Source organism: Dermacentor andersoni, chromosome 2, assembly GCF_023375885.2.
Source record: "Dermacentor andersoni chromosome 2, qqDerAnde1_hic_scaffold, whole genome shotgun sequence".
Lineage (NCBI taxonomy): Eukaryota > Metazoa > Arthropoda > Arachnida > Ixodida > Ixodidae > Dermacentor > Dermacentor andersoni.
This window is the reverse complement of record NC_092815.1, coordinates 117,467,522-117,486,290: the sequence shown is the minus strand read 5'-3', so window position 1 is coordinate 117,486,290 and position 18,769 is coordinate 117,467,522. Positions and strand designations below refer to the sequence as shown.

Here is an 18,769-nt window from a genome sequence, read left to right as displayed (position 1 = left end):
CTTTTTGCAGTAACACTGGTAGCTATGTTGCCAAGAAAGCGCATGATAACGGCTTTATCAACATCCATTTTTCTTTCTCAGAGCTTATGGAAACATCATCTCTTCGAACAGACATGCCTACCAGCCTGCCTATCTATGTTTAACACATTGCATTCAGATGGCATCTAATTTTTCAGCAAGACAAAAATTTAATACAGAATAGTGAAATGGCTATCATGTACACCATTTTTACAAGCCACCTATAATCAGAAATAATGAAAAAAAATCCTGATCCGCTGCCCAAGTACTAGCGTCTAAATGGTAGCAAGGGCCTCTATATAATTGATTGCTTAATAAAGAAAAACAAAAATCCTCATAAAACGCAGTTATGCAGCCATCTAGTCCATAATAGACCGAGTGTCACATTCTTTGGCAATGTTGTGTTCGCCCGACCTTGGTGGCTCAGAAATAAAACAAAATGTTCCTGCCCAATCCATCTCATGGTGAACATCGACGTTAATGCGATTAGCATTGAAGCAATGTAGCAACACACCGTACAACCATACAGAGGTGCGATAAATATGAGACATGTATGCAGCCAAGTTCCTTTCTTGAGCTTTTCACTGAACACGCTGCACTATCTAGCGGTGCCACCATTAAGTCTGTGTGCGACATGTGCGTGAGTATACAGTAGTGAACGAAATTATATGTATGGTATTTTTCATTTGGATACTGTGAGCTGAACTGCTCAGAATTTTGGTGCTGCATTATGCCAGACTACTAGCCTAGGGCAATATTCTCTTGAATATGCACTATCATCTTGCGATATTCACACCACATAGACCAACCACTGTGCATACAAATTTCCTGTTTTGAGAATGTATGGCAAGTAAATCGTATTACATCAACCAGTATCTGAAAATATGTGCGCCCCAGTGAGATAACATTTAATGATAGGTGGAGAGGTTAGCCGAACAAAAGGCTTGGCATACTGTCACAGGTTTAATATATAAGAGACCAAATGACAAGAGAAAAGAAAAAAATGCACGTGCATACACTCGCACAAAAACTCTAAAAGGAGCAACAGCGAGCAGCACGAAATGAACAAAGTGGAAAGTGGTGCCTTACGACACTGTTAATAAACAAAATGTTATCTTTGTCCCTTTGGCTGCACCGTGTTGATGGTACTTATCTCGCCAATTGATTTGCTGTCCTTGTTGTTTTGCATGCCTCCATGCAACACCGTAGTCCTACGCACAAACTAGTGTGTTTCAGAGTGGTGTATAATACATCACGTTTGCCCGCTTTTGATGCCTCAATAGTTGGAGTTAACAAAATTGCGATATCATTTTTTTTGCTAAGTTCCAGTACTGTAAACTTGATATTTGAGTTTGTAAAATTTTTCAATATTCAAGTATTTTTCTAAAGAAAGACAAACTGTTGGATTAAATAAGAGATCAGGTGCTTGCACGTAGTAGATTTGAACCATTTCTTTTATATGCAACAGGCCTCATCAAATTCGGCACGGAACATGCTGAGCAAAACAATTTCTCTATTCTCATGCATTTACATAGGAGCTCCTGAGATAAATCTTTTCCTTAAGCACAGTGTCCCATGGTACTACCACCATCACTGCACCGCAATATATTTTCAACACATTTACATCGGAATATCTTTAGAATGATAAGCCTCTTTAATAAAGCCAAGCATACAGCAACACCTAATCACAATCGCATATGTTGCCCATAATTAAAGGGGCCCTGAACCACTTTTTATCAAATTGGAGAAAGGCATTTGAAGTAAAAATAGACTATTTCAGAAATACTTTGTCACAAGAAGTACTTCAATGCGTTCAGCAGAAGCAGAGTTATTGGCAATCAAACACGGCCTCTGCTGTGCTCCCGTTCCTTCTTCAATGCCTTGTACTGCAAAGGCTACGGCGCAGTGGGGTATGCCCACAGTGCTCCGCATTCTAAATGTCACTGCAGCATGCGGTTCAAATTTCCTTTTGGGTATTAACATAGATGCTCTGGCTTCTGCCTTTGGTGCCTACGCACGCTAAACATAAGCCAAACACAGCTGTCTTCAGTGAGCCATAGCGCACTTATCCAGTGGACTCGTGGGGGCAGCCCGTGGTGACTGCGGTATGTACGCCATGTAGCTGGCCGCAGCTTGATGTCAGCTATCGGCCAATAGCAGCCATCTAAGGGAATGATGAAACAATGCATCCGATGACGAAATAGTGCGCCTAGAAGAGAGTGAGGATAGGGCCTTCTGTTGAAAAGAGAGCGTGTGAGAGAAAGGTGAATTCGTGATCCGCTTGCAAGCTCCACGCACCGCGTACGACAGCAAAACTTGGCTGGGATGTTCACGGCAGCATATGCTGCCCACGGACTATGTTATTTCACCAAGCCCAAGGGCCCTTTTAAATCACTTGTGAAAGTGAGGTCTTTATCAATTCATTTTTCACACGTTGTGCTGGAACTGCTGTTTGGTGGCAAAGTAGCCACCCTGTTGTCAATGCATGTCACCTCAAGCTTCGCCTTGCTGTGCATGCAAGGTGTGTGCCTCGTACAGTCGGACAACTAGGCAAATGGCTTTTCACATACTGGACACTTAATAAATGGCTTTTCGCCTGTGTGCATAGGCATGTGACTCTTCATGTTGGATTTATTCGCTAACTTAGGTGGACACACGTGGCATGTGTAAAGCATATTGTTTATGTGCCACTGCAGATGCTCCTTCAGTTTCCCTTTCCACACAAAGATCTCACCACACTCATTGCAGTGGTGCAGGTCTACTCCCCTAGTACGGAGCTCCTTGTGTCTGTTCAGTGGCTCCTTGTGGCGAAACACAGATGGGCACAGCTCGCACTTGCATTGCTTCTCGTCTGCGTGAATGGGTTGGTGCTGAACTAATGAACGCTTTTCGTTGAACAGCTTGCCATACGTGTTACACTTGTGTGCCTTCTCATTGGTGTGCAGTCTCATGTGGACTTTGAGTGACCTCCTGTTTGCTAATATTGCCAAACAGTGACAGCACTGGAACAGCTTCTTGTGCTGGTACGAGTCCTATGCACAGCAAGGTACCTCTGCATAAACAGCTTCCCACGTATAGAACAGGGAAACCGTCTTTTGACAGAGTGCACGAGCTGTTGGGTCGTGACTGAATGCTTTTGAGCAAACGTCTGCTTGCAGATGGGGCATGCACTTGGCTTCTCCTCCACGAGCATGAAATGATGCCCGCACACATTGCACTCGTGGTATTTATTGATGCCAGTGCTCTGGCTGCACTGTGTCTCTGAAGCCACCATGGTACCACCAGGGACTCTGCACAATGAAGAAAAAAGCCCATTGGTCTTTGCAAGAAGTGGTATTTTGCTATCGAGCCATGTGTAAGCAGGGCGTGGCCAAAAGGTATGGTGGTGGGGCAGAGTCAAGTTGACACTATTAAAGGTACCTGCACTACTGTATTGAAGTTTAGAGTGCAGCAAAAACCATAGACGAAAAAAGGGACACACAACACAAGCGCTTACTTACATCTGATCTTTACTGTATGCACAGAAAAATATATATACACGGATACCTTGCACATGTAAAAATGAGATAAAAATGAATATCAATGGCACATGTCTAGCAGTGATTAATGAAACTGAATTGTCTGTCATTTAGTAACAACGATGGCTGGCTGACACTTAAGTAGCATTCTTGGTGATATGATAAGGCTCCGAGATTTCCCGAGGGGCCTGGTCAGGGTGCCGGAACAAAATTACTCTGCTTTCGAACAAGGGTTTACAATGGCACAGTTGGCACTGTGATGCAATATGAGAGAATGGTACATAATTTAACGAATTTCAATGTCCTGAGACGTAATATTAATGCATCGCCCTGTGTGGCCTATGTACATGTGACCACAGGAAATGGGAATGTTGTAGACCATTCCTGTAATACACTCAACAAAACGATTTGGCCAATTCTGATGGCATCCTCCGATACTAACTGTGGTGCCTTGTGTCCTTCTGTGTATGCACTTGAACCTCGTGCATGCTTGATCCTGCTACCGTGCGCTAGCTCTCGCGGTAACGGTAGCCTGTGCTCGCTCTTGCATACGCAAGAAGCCAGTTGTAATTCAACCACTTGACCATCCGTGTCCACAGAAGGTTCCTAATTATTGTCTCTGTATTCCTTCACAGCGACAGTGAAATTTCGTCACATTGAAGTTTGTTATATTGAGGTTTAACTGCATATCTTGCCTTTTTGTTGACCGTTAGATGACTGTGCAAAGCATGTTTTTATGTCAAGCTGTACATTACTGCCAAAGAAGGGAGCAGCGGCTTCTGTCAAGCTGCCCAGTGCAGTAGCTTCTATGTTATCCAGTATCCTTCTATGTTATCCTGTTATCCCTCCTTGTTATCTCGGAAAAGTAAAGTTGAATGGAATTGAACTCAAGATGGCACATCGCATATTCTGTTACAGCCTTTGACAAAATGGTAATGCATGCCTTGGAACATATCACAAGCCAAAACTGTGAAGCAAATTTCTGCACTTTTCAAGGCTGGTACAATTTTGCTAACCTCTGACTGCACGTCAGTGAATAAATCAGAGTCAAAACAGTGCAGGTTGCAAGTGCCCTTCTGCAAGACTCTAGATATCTTTTTCAGCAAAAATCACAAGGATGACGAGTATAATGCAACTTACAATGCCTCCTGCCATTTCAAACCTTTCAAACCGCAACATGAAATTACACTTGTCTATAACTTTGTCACGGACTCCTTATAACTTCAGCTTGAGCATAGAAAAAAACTCGCAGTAATGACAAGTATCATGCAGCTTACAATACCTCCTGCCATTTTAAACCTCCCGCAACATGAAGTTACACTTGTTTGCCACTTTGTCACTGACTCCTCATTACTTCAGCTTGAGCATCTGTACAATGAAGCACGATTACTAGGCGAAGCAGTATGCAGAATATGAAATTCAGCTTGAATTTCTGATACTTTTACACAAGCAACACTAGTAGACAACCTCATAAGAAGGCAACAAACACTGACACCAAGGACAACATAGGGGAAATTACTTGTGCTTAATAAAGAAACGATAGATTAATGGAAATGAAAGTGGATTAAAAACAACTTGCTGCAGGTGGGGAACGATCCCACAATATAAATACCCATGAAAGTGGATGGGGAACGGCGCCGCGGTAGCTCAATTGGTAGAACATCGCACACGAAATGCGAAGGTTGTTTTTTCATCCACTTTCATTTTCATTAATTTATCGTTTCTTCATTAAGCCCAAGCAAGTTGGCGTAAGTTTCCTTCTTCCATGATGCAAACAATTGATGCAAACCATGGCATATCACCATCTCTGCCTAGACAGATAAATAGTAGTAGAAGAAAGTGTGAAGCAGTGAAAAGTCAGCCGATTCATTTCATTTGTCTACGCTATGTTCAAAATGGCGCTCAGTGGGGCCGATCCGTGGTTGGTATTTGCTTTCTGCTCCTCAGGTTGCCGTTGCTTACGCTGCGTGTGGCCTGAAAATTTGAATTCGTAGCATTTCGGCGTTCTTTTAAGCGAGTTTTTTCGAATACTGTATTGAAGCTGCAGTTTACTGTCATCTCCAAGTCTAGTGTCGGTGCTTCGTGCCCGTCATATCTTGTCAACCCAGTCACATGAACACGAAGGCGTTTGTACGGTGTTTCTAGTTAGGCAGATCATATACTTCTGTTAAAGCAGGTGCCTTTTCTTTCAGGCTAACGGCTTATGATGCCTGCGAGACAAAAAGAAGAGAAATTATGGGCCTCATCATGCAGCGGAACCAGTACGGGCGACAGACCGCTGCTTATGTTCAAGTTAGTGCGAAGTTGTGTTCTTCCTAATTTTGCTTTAAATGACATCATCAGTTTTATTTTGTCCTCGTCGCGTGCTTTCTGACGCATGTTTTTGAGAAATCAACCGAGAAACGGGCATTTAGTCAATGCTGTGGTTTAGCAGACGCTAAACACTCTTGTCAAACATGGTCAGATGTTCAGAGATTCGCAAGAATTGTTTCTGCCGTATATATGGCCTAATTTTTGGTCTTGTGTTGAAACTTCAACGAAGATGCGTAGTTTCGCTTTTCTAGTTTCATTTAACGAAGACAAACCCATATTCAAAGCTGTAAGTTGAGGCTGGGGCTACTCCCGTATTTCTATGCTTTACCGTCAATCCATCATCTGTTGCCGCCTTCTCACTCATTTCACACATTTCATTTTAGACCACTGGCAAGGTGCGCCAAATGATCCGGCAATACATGATGGATGCATCGAAGCTCCAAGAAGACCTGTCCAAAAGTTCACTGTTAATGTATCCTTTAATATGCAGTGAAATAACGACAAATGTGGATTGCGTGATGTCATTTTTACCTTGACATGAACTTCCAGCACTACTGGAGAGGTGGAGCGGCGCCAGTACATGGCCAATACATTATTAAACAAGGGGCGCGAACTTGATGCCTTACTGACGAGCAAAGCACCTACAGCTGGCCAACCTGGAAGGTTGTATTATGCACTTGCAGTAACACCTTCAGTCTGGCTTTCACATTATTTTGCCGATCATGTATACGTCAGTTGTTGGGCACATACTAGTTCTCGTAGATGTGGTTTTTCTGCATACTAGGTTGTGATATCATTCATAAGGTGCCTGTGGTCATGAGCTGCCTGTTTGTTCATTCTCAGTTGTTGTGGCTACACCTTAGCTCACCATTTCTTGCGAGGCTTTCTATAACGTATTTTGCGCTATCACAGCTGTTTGTTTGTTCTGTCCTAAATAAATAGAAACGACTGCTGGTTCCTTACTCAGGTGTAGAGGTAAGCATGAAGTACTTTTTACATAATCAATATGCATATCAACTGCTATCATCAGCTTCTTCCCTGGCAGCTATTATTTTGATTGCAGTGTTGTCTTCTGATATCTGTGACGTCAGCAAATAACTGATAGTACTGCAGTCATTGTCATATATGTGCATAAAGCTACACTAGGAACTTCTGGTGCATAAAGTTTCGTAATGCTGTACATGCTGTCTAGCAGCAGTGCTAAAACTGGATTTCTGGATAAGAATGTCATGATAGGGAGTTTTATAAGCAGGGAACCCAAAGTTTGGGGACGTTATTGTTCAGGTGTACAAGAAAATACAGAGAGTAATATAGAATGCGAAAGGTGTACAAAGGAAGTTGGGTTTTAGGGAAATCCCCAACAAAGGTGCTTAAGGATTTGCTTTTAAAACTCCCTGATGTTAAAAATGCACATAATATGAAGTGTAAATTACTGCATGTTGCAAGACCGAGCTGAATAAATGTTTCTTTAGTGTTCTCAAGCATGTTTCAAAAGCAAGCAGTACTCATGGAATGTAACTTATGTCACAGCCTTCTTTATCTTGCACTTCCAGGCAAGAGCTTCTGGGCACTGAACTGTCCAGCGTGAGTGAAGGTGGTTGGAATGGAGAAGAAACTGAAGCCACGCAAAATCTTAATGTTGGTGAAATCAGGGAACAGCAGCAGAGGATACTCAGAGGTACTTGTTGAGAGCTTTTCTTCTGAAACCAAGGACATGTTAATGGTTAACAGCATCTTGATACTTGAACTTATATTCAGAAAGTGTCACCACCTTTTTTTTCTCTATAGTCTATGCGGCTTCAATCTTACCAGTTAACAAATAAATAATTTACTTGCAGTATCTTTCAAAAAGACTGCGATGTAAATAATTAGCAGGCTTGTGCTGACTTGTACACTCACCCACAAAATATTGCGGGGTGCTCGAGCGCGTGGCGAAACGACCCTCCTCCCCTTCTAGCCGGGAACCCCTGGCGTCGAGACCGATGCCTGCACGCATGCGCGTCCCTCCAAGATTGCAAGCGTGTATCTTTCCGCGCTTCCTCCTTGCACGCCTGCGATATCTGAATGTAGCCACGAGGTGCACCTGCTGCGATATGCGCTGTGGCGGCTTCGACGGGCACAACTATGTGAAGTATGTTTAGAAGCATGAGCTTGCGCGCACCGCTGCAACCGCTTTTTGTCGAGTCACGAGCGCTGATGCATAGGGCCCGGTGGCGAACGCTACAAGTAATTTTTTTCTGGGCTGCGCTTTCTCGTGGCCAATATTCGTTGTTTCATTTTACGAATGGGGCCTTCTCCCGCAGAAGAGCGTGGCAGAAAAGGCGCTCTATAGAAGGAGACAGGCAAGACGAAAATGAACTCTTTATTTCCGCTGTATTAAATGAAGTTTTGCCCGTCGAATCCGCCACAGCGCCAAACGCAAGAGGGGCACCTTGTGGCTGCATTCGGATATCGCCGGCGCGCAAGGAGGAAGTGCGGAAACATGCACGCTTGCAGTCTCGAAGGGACGCGCATGCGTGCAGGCGTCGGTCTCGACACCAGGGGTTCTCTGCTAGCAGGGGAGGAGGGTCATTTCGCCACGCGCTCGCGCGCCCCGCAATATTTTGTGGGCGAGTGTACATATATTCAGTCGAACCCACTTACAACGATACCGGTTTTAACAATATATCAGTTGTAACAATGAGAAGCTGCTGCACCGTCAACTTTTGTATGTTTTGCATGGTGAAATAACCCGCTTACTACAATGCCCTGATGGTGCATTGTTGGTTATAACGATGAAGTCTGGCTGCTCGACGTCCGAGCCGAAAGGTAGTGAAATATGAAATCCTTGAAAAGAAAATAAGAAAACGAGAAATTTTAGCTGCTGCACGATGGGCCCGCAGCTCGAATGGCTGCTGAGCTCTCATTTTCCAGCCTTCTCCGCACACCTCTCTCCCGTTGACCTTCCACCCTTCCTAACACGAATGGCTGTGCCCATATCTCTATGCCGCGCCACCCTCCGAAACACGAATGGATCGCGCCAACTGCACTGCTCGCATCTTGCTCGCTGGCTCCTCATTCAGTGCAGTTCTGCAAACAGTGTAATTGCCTGTGTTCGTCTTTGTTGGTTGCGTCAAAATAGTTCCTGGCCACGTTGTTTCACAGCCTCCTTTTGTCTCACCGCCGAAATGGAAGATCATTGACCCACCCACTGATAATCGGCAATGCATGACGTTGCCGGTGAAGGAAAGTGCACGGCTATAGATTTGGAAACTTAAGTGCTTCTAACCGAATAGCTGATCACCGCGAACGTGCTTGCATCGAATAGCGATGGCAGCGATGATGCAGTAGGGCAGGCTGCCTCAACGTTGTCCTCACAGGAGGCCCGGCAGGTGATTCAGTCCCTCCGGGGCTTCATTTTCGTGAGGAACCTTCCGCTGCACTACGTGGAGCACCTGGATACCTTGGAGAAGGATGTCGGCAAGGCTGACAGACATAGGGTTTTCTCGTGCAATGCAGTGCGACGTACGTGGTGAGACGCCTATGGCCATCTCGCCTCAGCGTTTCTTCTGGATTTCTCAAGCTGACAGGCTGCCGCGGCAACCTCCTCGCATTTTTTGAAATGCCCCTTTTGGGCCCACTAAAGCACTGCCTCGGCAGTGCTCGCATATCGCTTGCCACCCGTGACCCCTCTTTGCAGTTATGGTAGTGCCATTCTTTAACCCTTTGAGGGCCAATTTTTTTCACCATATGCGACCGCCCAGGGTCGACTTTTTTATTGCAGATTTCAATTCTTCTTAGGGACTTATTTCGAAAAAAATTTACCATAATTTTTCTAGGGTGATCATAAAGTGAGAAAAAAATGTTTTGCATTGGTATATATGCACTATTCATTCATCAAAAACAACAATAAAAAAGGAAATAAACTTATCAGAATTAAAAATTTTATGCATTTTTATGCACATAGTTCAAGGCTTTGAAAATCTGCACACAAGAATATTTCGCAAGTCTCAAATGTTCCTGCTCTTACACTAATACGTACGTCCATAGCGTAATCGAACTGCGTAGGTGCGCGCACTCAAGGAAACTGTTTGGTTGTGTGCCCATCAAAAAAAGCAACACGTGTGACAAACTGCCGCTAATCTTCATCTTATCGCCAACCAGCTAGGGCAATTAGTTTTTGCGAGTCCTAAAATAAAGAAAAGAAACGGAAACGCATGCACGGCGGCGTCCTTCCTATGCGCACCCCTGTGAGCACTAAACGAGTGAGAAACAAGTGGTCGCCCTTTGAGCGATGAGTAACGAAATAGCCATCACTTTTGCAAGCGCAACAGCCGAAACCGCCCGCGAAACAAATCCAAACGGCCGCCTGCACGCGCGCGCGCCAATGCGCGAGTGGTAGTATATAGTTGCGCGGGAGCAAACTAGCACTAAAACAAACCATGCAACGAAAACCGAGAGAGGGAGGCGCGCAAAAGAAATTTTCTGTATCCCCACACAGTGGCAGCACATGACAGAAAAGAAAAAGTTAGGAAATTGGTGCACATTTTAAACGTACATACGGTGCCATAAATATACGGCATCGACCATTTTCGGACTTGTTCGCGGCGCCGTATATTTACGTCATTGACCATCAAAGGGTTAACGCCGACAGCTGCAGCTTGTTACACGTGATCAGAGTGCCCAGGAAGCAGTTAAACAAGTGAGCACAATCAGCAGCCGGATGGAGGAAGGTGGTGGGGAGGGGCACTGGCCTCCCCGCCATTATAGTTAAGATCAGCTCTGCCATTCCCCTATTTTGATTTTTTAATGCAAACGAGTTTTAACAATTATCAGGGATAACAATGGAATTTTTGTGGCATTTGAATATTGTTATAAGTGGGTTCGACGGTATATTTAAAAGTTTAATAAGGATGGTGGTTTTCAATTCATGCGGTTGCCTGCATGCCTAAGAAAAAACAGTGTTCCCCTTAAGAGTTTTCCTCATCTTATGGTTCACACAGCAGCAAGCAGCCCTTGTGGAGCTGCTTAGGATTTTTTTTGTGTGTGTGAATTCATACTTTCTGAAAGTTGCATTAGATGAAATAATGAAGAAAAGTGGTGCACAGTACCAGCAGCAGCGAATGAAAGTGGGACAACTGTTTTAGCACATGTAGGATTCTGTAGTAACAATATAACCATCAACATATTTATTTGTTTACTCAAAGATGTCCGCACAGTGAAAATATGGCTGAAATTTTGCAATGCTGCACCAGGACAGCTTTGACTCTGGCAAGCATCTTTGTAACATTGGGAAATGACTTTCTAAGATCACCGGCGCAGTGCGGAGCAAGGCGTTGTGTCATTGACCTCGGAGGTTGTGCAAAATCGTTGCCTTTGAAATCGGGTGTTGTGCGTTGCCTTCCTAGGCAGCTCCACTCGGGAAAGTTTTGACTGTGCCAGTGTAGACCTGCATTGCATGCATTATTCTAGTAAGCCAGAGAGATGGGTGAGTTGGAGAGAATGCATAAGTATGCACTAGTCTAGTGCGCTGTAGTAGTTTTGAATGCACTTTTGAATCAAGCACTCAGGTGCAGGCCATGTCGCCTGCTTGGATGAATCACCCAGTGGCCTGGTGAGTGTGGCCACTTTTTTGGTTCAGCGTGAGTTTCTCATCTTTTCAACAGAGTTCCAAAACACCTTCACATTGCTGTGCCGCAAACTACATAGCTTGCTCTTGGCTGACATCACAGATAATCAAGCAGGTCCAATGGGAGCTGAAAAGCACACCGCTGTAGTATGGTGCATGCAACAAATTTCAGTGCACTGGACATTATTCTGGCAGTGTTAAAGCATTGTTGAAGAGGTTATGGTGGGCATTTCCATGCGCACTGGAAGCGCCTGCTGTGTCGACACACATCGCCTCTGCAAGTGGCATCTGCATGGTGCCGTGTACCTCTCCCATGCACTTCGGAGCTGTGCCACCTCACAGGCAGGTGCAAAAGTTAGATGCACCATGCTGCAATTGAAGGCCATGGTGCAGCAGAATGGTTTTGCACTGGACAGTTGAAGGCTGTGGGTTAACTTGGCTTGCAGACATAGTTTAACCTTGACTGGCAGGAACACGGGTCTTCATCTGAGTAGATGGGCTTTTCACTACCGCAAGAATCTCCAAATAATTTTGTTGCCGTGGAACTTACTGGCAACTAATTGTCCATTGCGACTACTGGAAGAATTCATGTCAGCACACAGGCCACAGTAGAACTTCTTTTTTCCTCAATGGCTTCGACAGCGGTTGTGATATCACATGGCTCACACTGAATCAAAATGAAGTAAGTGCTCACAGCAACTGCTGCAGATGAATCCGTGGTACTGTCTTGTATAGGTGTGACCACAGATGATGACCACACAGACCTGCACAGTCCTCCATGTCTGCCATGGAGGAAGGAAACTTCCTCTGTGATGTATGCAGGCCTCAGCCCTGTGTGGCTGCCACTGATGACTATATTGATGGGGACTCCACCGGTTCATTTCATTTGTTGCTATCTTGCATCGCACATCTTTGCCTCCAAGATTGCCCATTGCGTGGCCCACATTCATTGCCCAATTTCGGATGCTATGCACACATATGTGACACAGTGCACTCCAGGGGTCATCCAAACCAAAGTGCGCAGTAAACTAAGTCCGAATTAACAAGGGTTTGAAACCATTAACTAATGAATATGCTTGCCGAAACAAGAGGGTTAGTCCAAATGATCTGATTTTTCTAAATTAAAGAGGGTTGAATTAGCAATATTTTACTTATATTTTCATGTAATAAACTGTGCATGTATCTATAAAACTGTACTGTAATTAAATAAGTCTCCTGACTGTTCATGCTCCAATAATACCTGTGCACCAGTAATGAAATTTATGTGCTGCAGGCTGCTACAAAATCGGAATTTATCTGCTCCAAACTGCTTCAGAAATTAAATTTGGCCTACCCCAAAAATTGTCTGAAAATAGTCTGGGCTGTCCCACTCCTGGCATCGCAAATAGACAAGATCGGTGCATAGATGGGATGGTGACGATTGTGTCTGCAAAGGTTTGTGCTGATGTGCTCTGCAAAAAATTCACCGACGATTACAAAGCTCCCTAATGCAAAATTTGAACGTAGCTCTATACAAGTCTTCATTTTGCGATATATTGACTGGTGCGGACAATCTGTCTCGTGCGGCATGTTGCAAATGGATTGAAGCGTGGCGCTACTGCCTTGCTAATCTGGAGATCGCGAGAGTCAGCGCATGGGTAATACGTGGGCATGATTTACAGCAGCTGCTACTGACAGATCTCCCAGGTGACGCGCGCTACTCTGGCCCCATCTCGTAGCCACCATCCCCGTGCTACGCTTTTCCCCTCACCCTTTTGCCATACCCTCCTCCTACGATTTCTGCCTTACGATTCCGTTGTACCTCCTCCTCTGCTTTCCTCCTCGCGCTGTTCATCCCCCGCTGTGCTCGACGCCTGCTTTCATCTTTCGCTGTGCCCATTCACTTAGTTATGAGGGACAGTGTCGATGTTCACTGCAGGAACAGGTGCCTAAGAGCTGAGCTGTAAAATAGCTGAAAATTTCAGTGATAGCCAGTGTGGCCTTCTTGGAGGATCCGCTCTCTCCACCAGCAGAAGTGCAGCTGCTCTCACCTCCGTGTCACATGGTCCACAAACAGTCAGCAATGTGGACACAGGATTTCCCGTGACATGTAGATTGTGTGCAAAATGAGCACAGGAAATGTTCCATGTAGCAAATAAATGAAGAGAGAGAAAAAGAAAGAAAAGAGGAATCGTGACTGTATGCCTCACAGGGGCCCTTAGCTGTGATACAGAAGAAATCAGCACATGAGTGTCTCTTCTGGGACAACAACACTAATGGGAGAGAGCCTGTGTTGTGGGGAGAGTAGCTAACTTCTCCTTGCTCCAGAAGGCAAGATGCGCATTGGTGAGACACCACCTTTATTTTGCTGAGGCAGGGCCGTGATTTTGTAGCGATGCCTTCTGCTGGACTCTGTGCCAATCTTATCCACCATTTGGGGCTGTCTGATCCTGTTGATAAGGTGGGCAGAGCATTGTTCTGACCACCGACGAAGCGCGAAAAGGAATGGCATCAGAAAGGGCGTGTGCTGCCACAAAAGTATGACCCGGTTTATTGCAAAATCACTGATTGTGGCAAACACTGGTCAAGGACATCTAATTATTCAATATAGTAGCAGACTGCATGACATTCGAGTTGAAGTTATTTTATTGATCACATTAAATGTGATCAATGGAAATGAAACCTCACCTGAAAATATCTGCAGGATTTTACTGCAGAAAAAAAAGCTTGGAAGTCTTGCACATCACATGTTGAGGTCTTTGCTGTCGCAGTTCAGTTGTAATAAATATTAAGATGCTTGGCCTTCAGTTTCAGTCTTTCTGTGCTAATTATTTTTTTGTAATGTGCTGGGAGTAGTTTTACAAGAATAATGCAGTAGGCTAGTGTAATTAAAATTTCATGTTTAACAAAACTGCACTGATCCTGTCACCACTAAATAGTAGGATGTGCAATGCAAATTGAATGTTTCCTTACCTTTGAAGGAAGCCATGTGACATGCTTGACATGACATGGTCATGTAACTGATTTGTGGAGGCTTTAGTTTGTATGTGCTGTTTTTGTAACCAGTAAACTCGTAATACTGAAAAATTTTTTCCTCAATATTTCAGAACAAGACAGAGGCCTCGAAGGCCTTTCACATGTTTTGGGTCGCCAAAAAGAAATGGCTATTGGCTTCAATGAAGAGCTCAACCTCCACAATGGTAAAGGCTGGACAGAGATGCTCAGGAAATTCATTACTACGTTCAGCAATCTCCAAGTGGTGTACTTTTGCAGAAACCTAGCTTAATGATCAAACTTATCATTATGATGTCTTACTTTTTCAGAGATCATTGATGACATATCTGAACACACTGACCGCATGAGGGATCGTCTGTTAAGAGAAACAAAAAATGTGGCTGTAGTGGATAGAAAGTCTGGAACCTGTTGTAAGTGTCCTTGGCACCCTTTAATGTGTAATTTTTAACATTAGTACTGTGATACTTTTCATCTTTTGGTATGCTCGGCTTCAAAGCCCTTTATTTAGTCCTTATAGAGACATTAAATAGAAACACTAAAACTGTTTCAACTGATAGTGTTCTGGCAAAATTTTATTTTATTAATTTTACAGTAAGATGTTCACTGTTAGAAAAGAAAATGATGGCCAAATTTCAACTTTTTGAAAATTTCACACGAATGCTGGTGCTGGCACACTAATGTGAAATCATGCATTTCAAAGTATGAGGTAGTATTCGGGCCCTTCTGTCGCAGTATATGTTCTCAAATCTTATTGTGTTCAATCTATAGCTGATTTGTCTATGTACATGGAAGTGCTGCTGTTGACATCTAATCGTGGTATATATACAAAAAATTGTTTTTTCATGTTTGTAACATATGAGCCAACGATAAAAACTGCCTTAAAAAGCGTGATTAAGTCCCCTGTCTTTGGATCCCAGAAGGATGCAGTTCAACTTGCCCTGTTTTCATGAATATAAAATGAGTTATTTTTCTAAATTTCTGACTTCCGAATGGGTCTTGTCTTATATTTGGGTTCGTGACATGAATATAATGCATATTTAGTGCCCGCTGCCACTGTGCGCAAGAGCAGTGAGCTGGAAATTGCCACTGTGCATTTCACGCTGTCTTAATACTGATTTGGAATGCTCGTAGCATTGCATCAACATGGTTATGGCCTATTAATCGCAACCCTGAGCAAGACAGTAAGCACTGTTGTGTGGGTGCCTCAAGCGAGCGGTCTTCAAGGTCGTGCATTGCATCACCACGCAATTCATGAAACGCTGTGCCATGTTCGACTGTGTCACGGGCCTTTCTGAAGTGCTGTTTGTCCAATAACCTTGGTGGGTGTCACGCAGATTGGCACTGTTCTCGTTAACAGTGACAGACTCTCGTCTCACTTTATTTTACAGTAGTAGTTCGCCGTAGCGATGATTAAAGCCCTGCGGGCATCTGCCTTTATGCATCATTTCCCATTTCCTTGCAGACATCACTTTGCGCTATATTCATATTATGTATTTTCTTTTTCTGAGAGGATGAAAGTACCCTTTCACATTACATTTGTGGTGGCATTATTTACATGCAAATACAGTACCATCCTCTTATGTCTACGTTTAAAGATGGGAAGTGGGGTCTCCTTTTTGGTATAAACGGAGGGATCTTCCATGATGTTGATTCTAGTGAGCTTCCTTCTATTGCAGTATGGTCACGTACCACTGCCAAGCAGATGAACATGTGAAAGCTGAGCACTCATCTCTCCTTTATCCTTGGGGGGTGTTTGTAACTCCACAGCAAACACTCCCTAGTCTTTATGGGGAGCTTGTGGGGCCACGCTTATTGATGAAGGCATGATATTGCCATTGGAGGTGAATTTCTCCCTCGCATGGATATCATTCAGGCTGCAGATGAGAATTTCTGTTGATGTTGTACTTGTAAAGTTATTTTTCTATTATTCTTTTTCTTTTTTATTTCTCACGCTATTCAGTTTCTGTTCAGTGTTGTGCTCTATATGTTATACTTCATTCTTTCAGGGTACTGGGTTGTTATTGTCCTTCTAATGGTAGCCATCATTGTCATTGCTGCTGTTAAATTCTGAGCACGTGTTTGGTAAGGCGCCCTTCATTCTCTTGCCTGCCTTAGAGTTGTGTTGTAACATTACAGCTATTTTTCTAATTTTCAGGGTGTTTCATGGACCTGAGGATACTAATCAGTATGGAAATCCTGCACAGCCGATTGTAATGTACATAAGACGCCTATATATACGGGCAGCGTTTCTTTTTATACTTTATATAGTAACCCAAGATATAATAACCACACCTTGTGCCTATTCAAAGGCCTGTAAGTTAGTTTGCCTTTGTCACTGTACGCAATGGAGTAATAAATTATTTTTTTACAGAATGCATTTTCTTTGTTATTCGCTCACTTTCTTTTGTGATGCCTATTGAAGTTGTTGTGTTGATATTGGTAGGTATTGAAGCGCCTTTAGAGTCTTCATGGCAAGTGTGTACAGGTGCTCATAGATATTTACAGAACACAGCTGCGAAACTTTCAAAAAGAAGGCAACTCAGTGCCCTTCCACTCTGTGAAGAAGGATGACCAGCAAAGCTGTGTATGTGGGCCCATTAATAGCAGACTGTACCTCCACCGCGGGTCGGCCCGGCATTACACTATCTTTGGGATCGGCCCACGTATGGAGAGAATGTCCAGTGGCGGCTTCACCTCCGCCGTGGGTTAGCCCGGCATTGGACTATCTTCGGGATTGGCACATGTATGGGGAATGCTTAACAACTGTTTCACTTTCACCGCGGCTCGGCCCGGCGTTGCACTATCTTTGAGATCGGCCCACGTATGGGGAGGGCTTAATGCCTGCGTCACCTCTGCCGCAGGGAAAGTAGCCCTTAACAGCTTCGCTCTAAAAAAGACCTCTTCAGCTCGTGTATGCTGTGTGGTGCACTAGAGCAAAGGACAGACATGTCCGGACTGCAATTAACATTTTTTTTCATTTATGCTATGGATCTGCAAATGAAGTTAGCATATTTTTATGGCTTCTATGTTTAAAGATGTCCAGGAATCAGCTGTATAATTAAGCACCGGATATGAAGAGGAAGCTATAGCTCTGGCGTAACTCCAATGCCACCTATTCAAATACATGTAAAATGCTGAAACGCTTTTATAAAACAACCCCTGGATCAATTTTAGCGAAGTTTGTTGCATTTGAGAGAAAAAGTTAAATTCTAGTGACTGTAGAAAGTGTAACTTACTGGTCTAAATATTTTACAAAGATTGAAATAAATTTAAGTTAGAAATAAATAGAAGCACAACGGTTACAAATTAACTATGCACCAAGAATAGGTATTGCAGTTTTGTAAACTACATCTGTTAGAGCATTTAAGGTGGACAGATTTGGTATTATTAATTTACAGCTTACATGGATTTGTTAGAATGTCTACGAGGGTTTTGCAGCAGTTCTGATCTCGTAACACTAATATATTGAAGAGGGGTGTATAATACATAACTACTGGCTGCTTCCGATGTATCATTAAATGCAGTTTACAGAATTTTGATATTGCTTTTTGCCGCTGAGCTACAGTGCTGTAAACTTAATAGTTTCACTTTTCTAAATTTTGCAATTTTCAACAATATTTGTTGAGTCTGCAAGGTTGAGTCTAAATCAAAAATTGGGATCCTACAGTGACTATATTTTAACTTTTCCTTTGCTATCTCTTTAGACAGAAGCCCCCCCCAAGCTAAAGCTTCCTTAAAACTGCAGTGTAAAGTTCAGTGAATGTAGTATCCTATATTGTGTTTATGTTCAGTTAGGCTTACTAACTTACTTGTGTTGGTTCACTACACAAGTTTCCAAGATGACACTGTTAGGTGTTTTGCAGCGCGAGTGTCTTTGGCAAGCTAGGCCCATTGGCAGGTTCCCCTGGTATTTTCTGTTTTTCTTTGTTGTGGGCAAGATTGTGTATTAGTACTCAGCATGGTAAGAAACAATCACACAAAGGCAATTTGCATTGCAGGAGCAGAATACTGTTGCCATCCATTGTAACAGTGTAACAGACTGATTCTTGTGTTGTTGACCCGCCGTGGTTGCTCAGTGGCTATGGTGTTGGGCTGCTCAGCACGAGGTCGCAGGATCGAATCCAGGCCACGTCGGCCGCATTTCGATGGAGGCGAAATGCGAAAACACTCGTGTACTTAGCATGGTGTCAGTGTGCACAGGCAAACATGAACACATCATGCTGAACGACCGCGGACACTCGCTGTCAAAACGCTGGCGTGAGGAATCGCGGCAGCAGCAGAAAGCGAAGGGATCTTCGTGCTGTCTGTCACTTCAACG

At 43.7% G+C, this 18,769-nt stretch overlaps 1 protein-coding gene and 1 long non-coding RNA gene across 3 annotated transcripts; one reads left to right on the top strand and one right to left on the bottom strand.

Annotated features, from left to right (window-relative positions):
* Positions 1 to 2,678: 2,678 nt before the first annotated feature.
* On the bottom strand, positions 2,679 to 5,290 carry LOC126541351 (uncharacterized). Its single transcript, XR_007601643.2, has 2 exons — positions 4,677 to 5,290; positions 2,679 to 3,308 (listed from the first exon to the last, which is right to left on the bottom strand). It is a non-coding gene; the product is annotated as an uncharacterized lncRNA (long non-coding RNA).
* A 64-nt stretch (positions 5,291 to 5,354) lies between these two features.
* Positions 5,355 to 16,824, top strand: Syx8 (syntaxin 8). 2 transcript variants are annotated; one of them, XM_050188090.3, is made up of 9 exons: positions 5,355 to 5,457; positions 5,729 to 5,828; positions 6,233 to 6,321; positions 6,399 to 6,512; positions 7,403 to 7,527; positions 14,544 to 14,636; positions 14,760 to 14,861; positions 16,458 to 16,533; positions 16,607 to 16,824. In XM_050188090.3, the coding sequence occupies exons 1-8, from the start codon at positions 5,423 to 5,425 to the stop codon at positions 16,520 to 16,522; spliced, it is 723 nt and encodes a 240-aa protein (XP_050044047.1). In that variant the 5' UTR covers positions 5,355 to 5,422; the 3' UTR covers positions 16,523 to 16,533; positions 16,607 to 16,824. The 2 variants fall into 2 exon arrangements, with proteins under 2 accessions (XP_050044047.1, XP_050044048.1); XM_050188091.3 differs by lacking the exon at positions 5,355 to 5,457 and adding an exon at positions 5,490 to 5,666.
* The last annotated feature ends 1,945 nt before the right edge of the window (positions 16,825 to 18,769 follow it).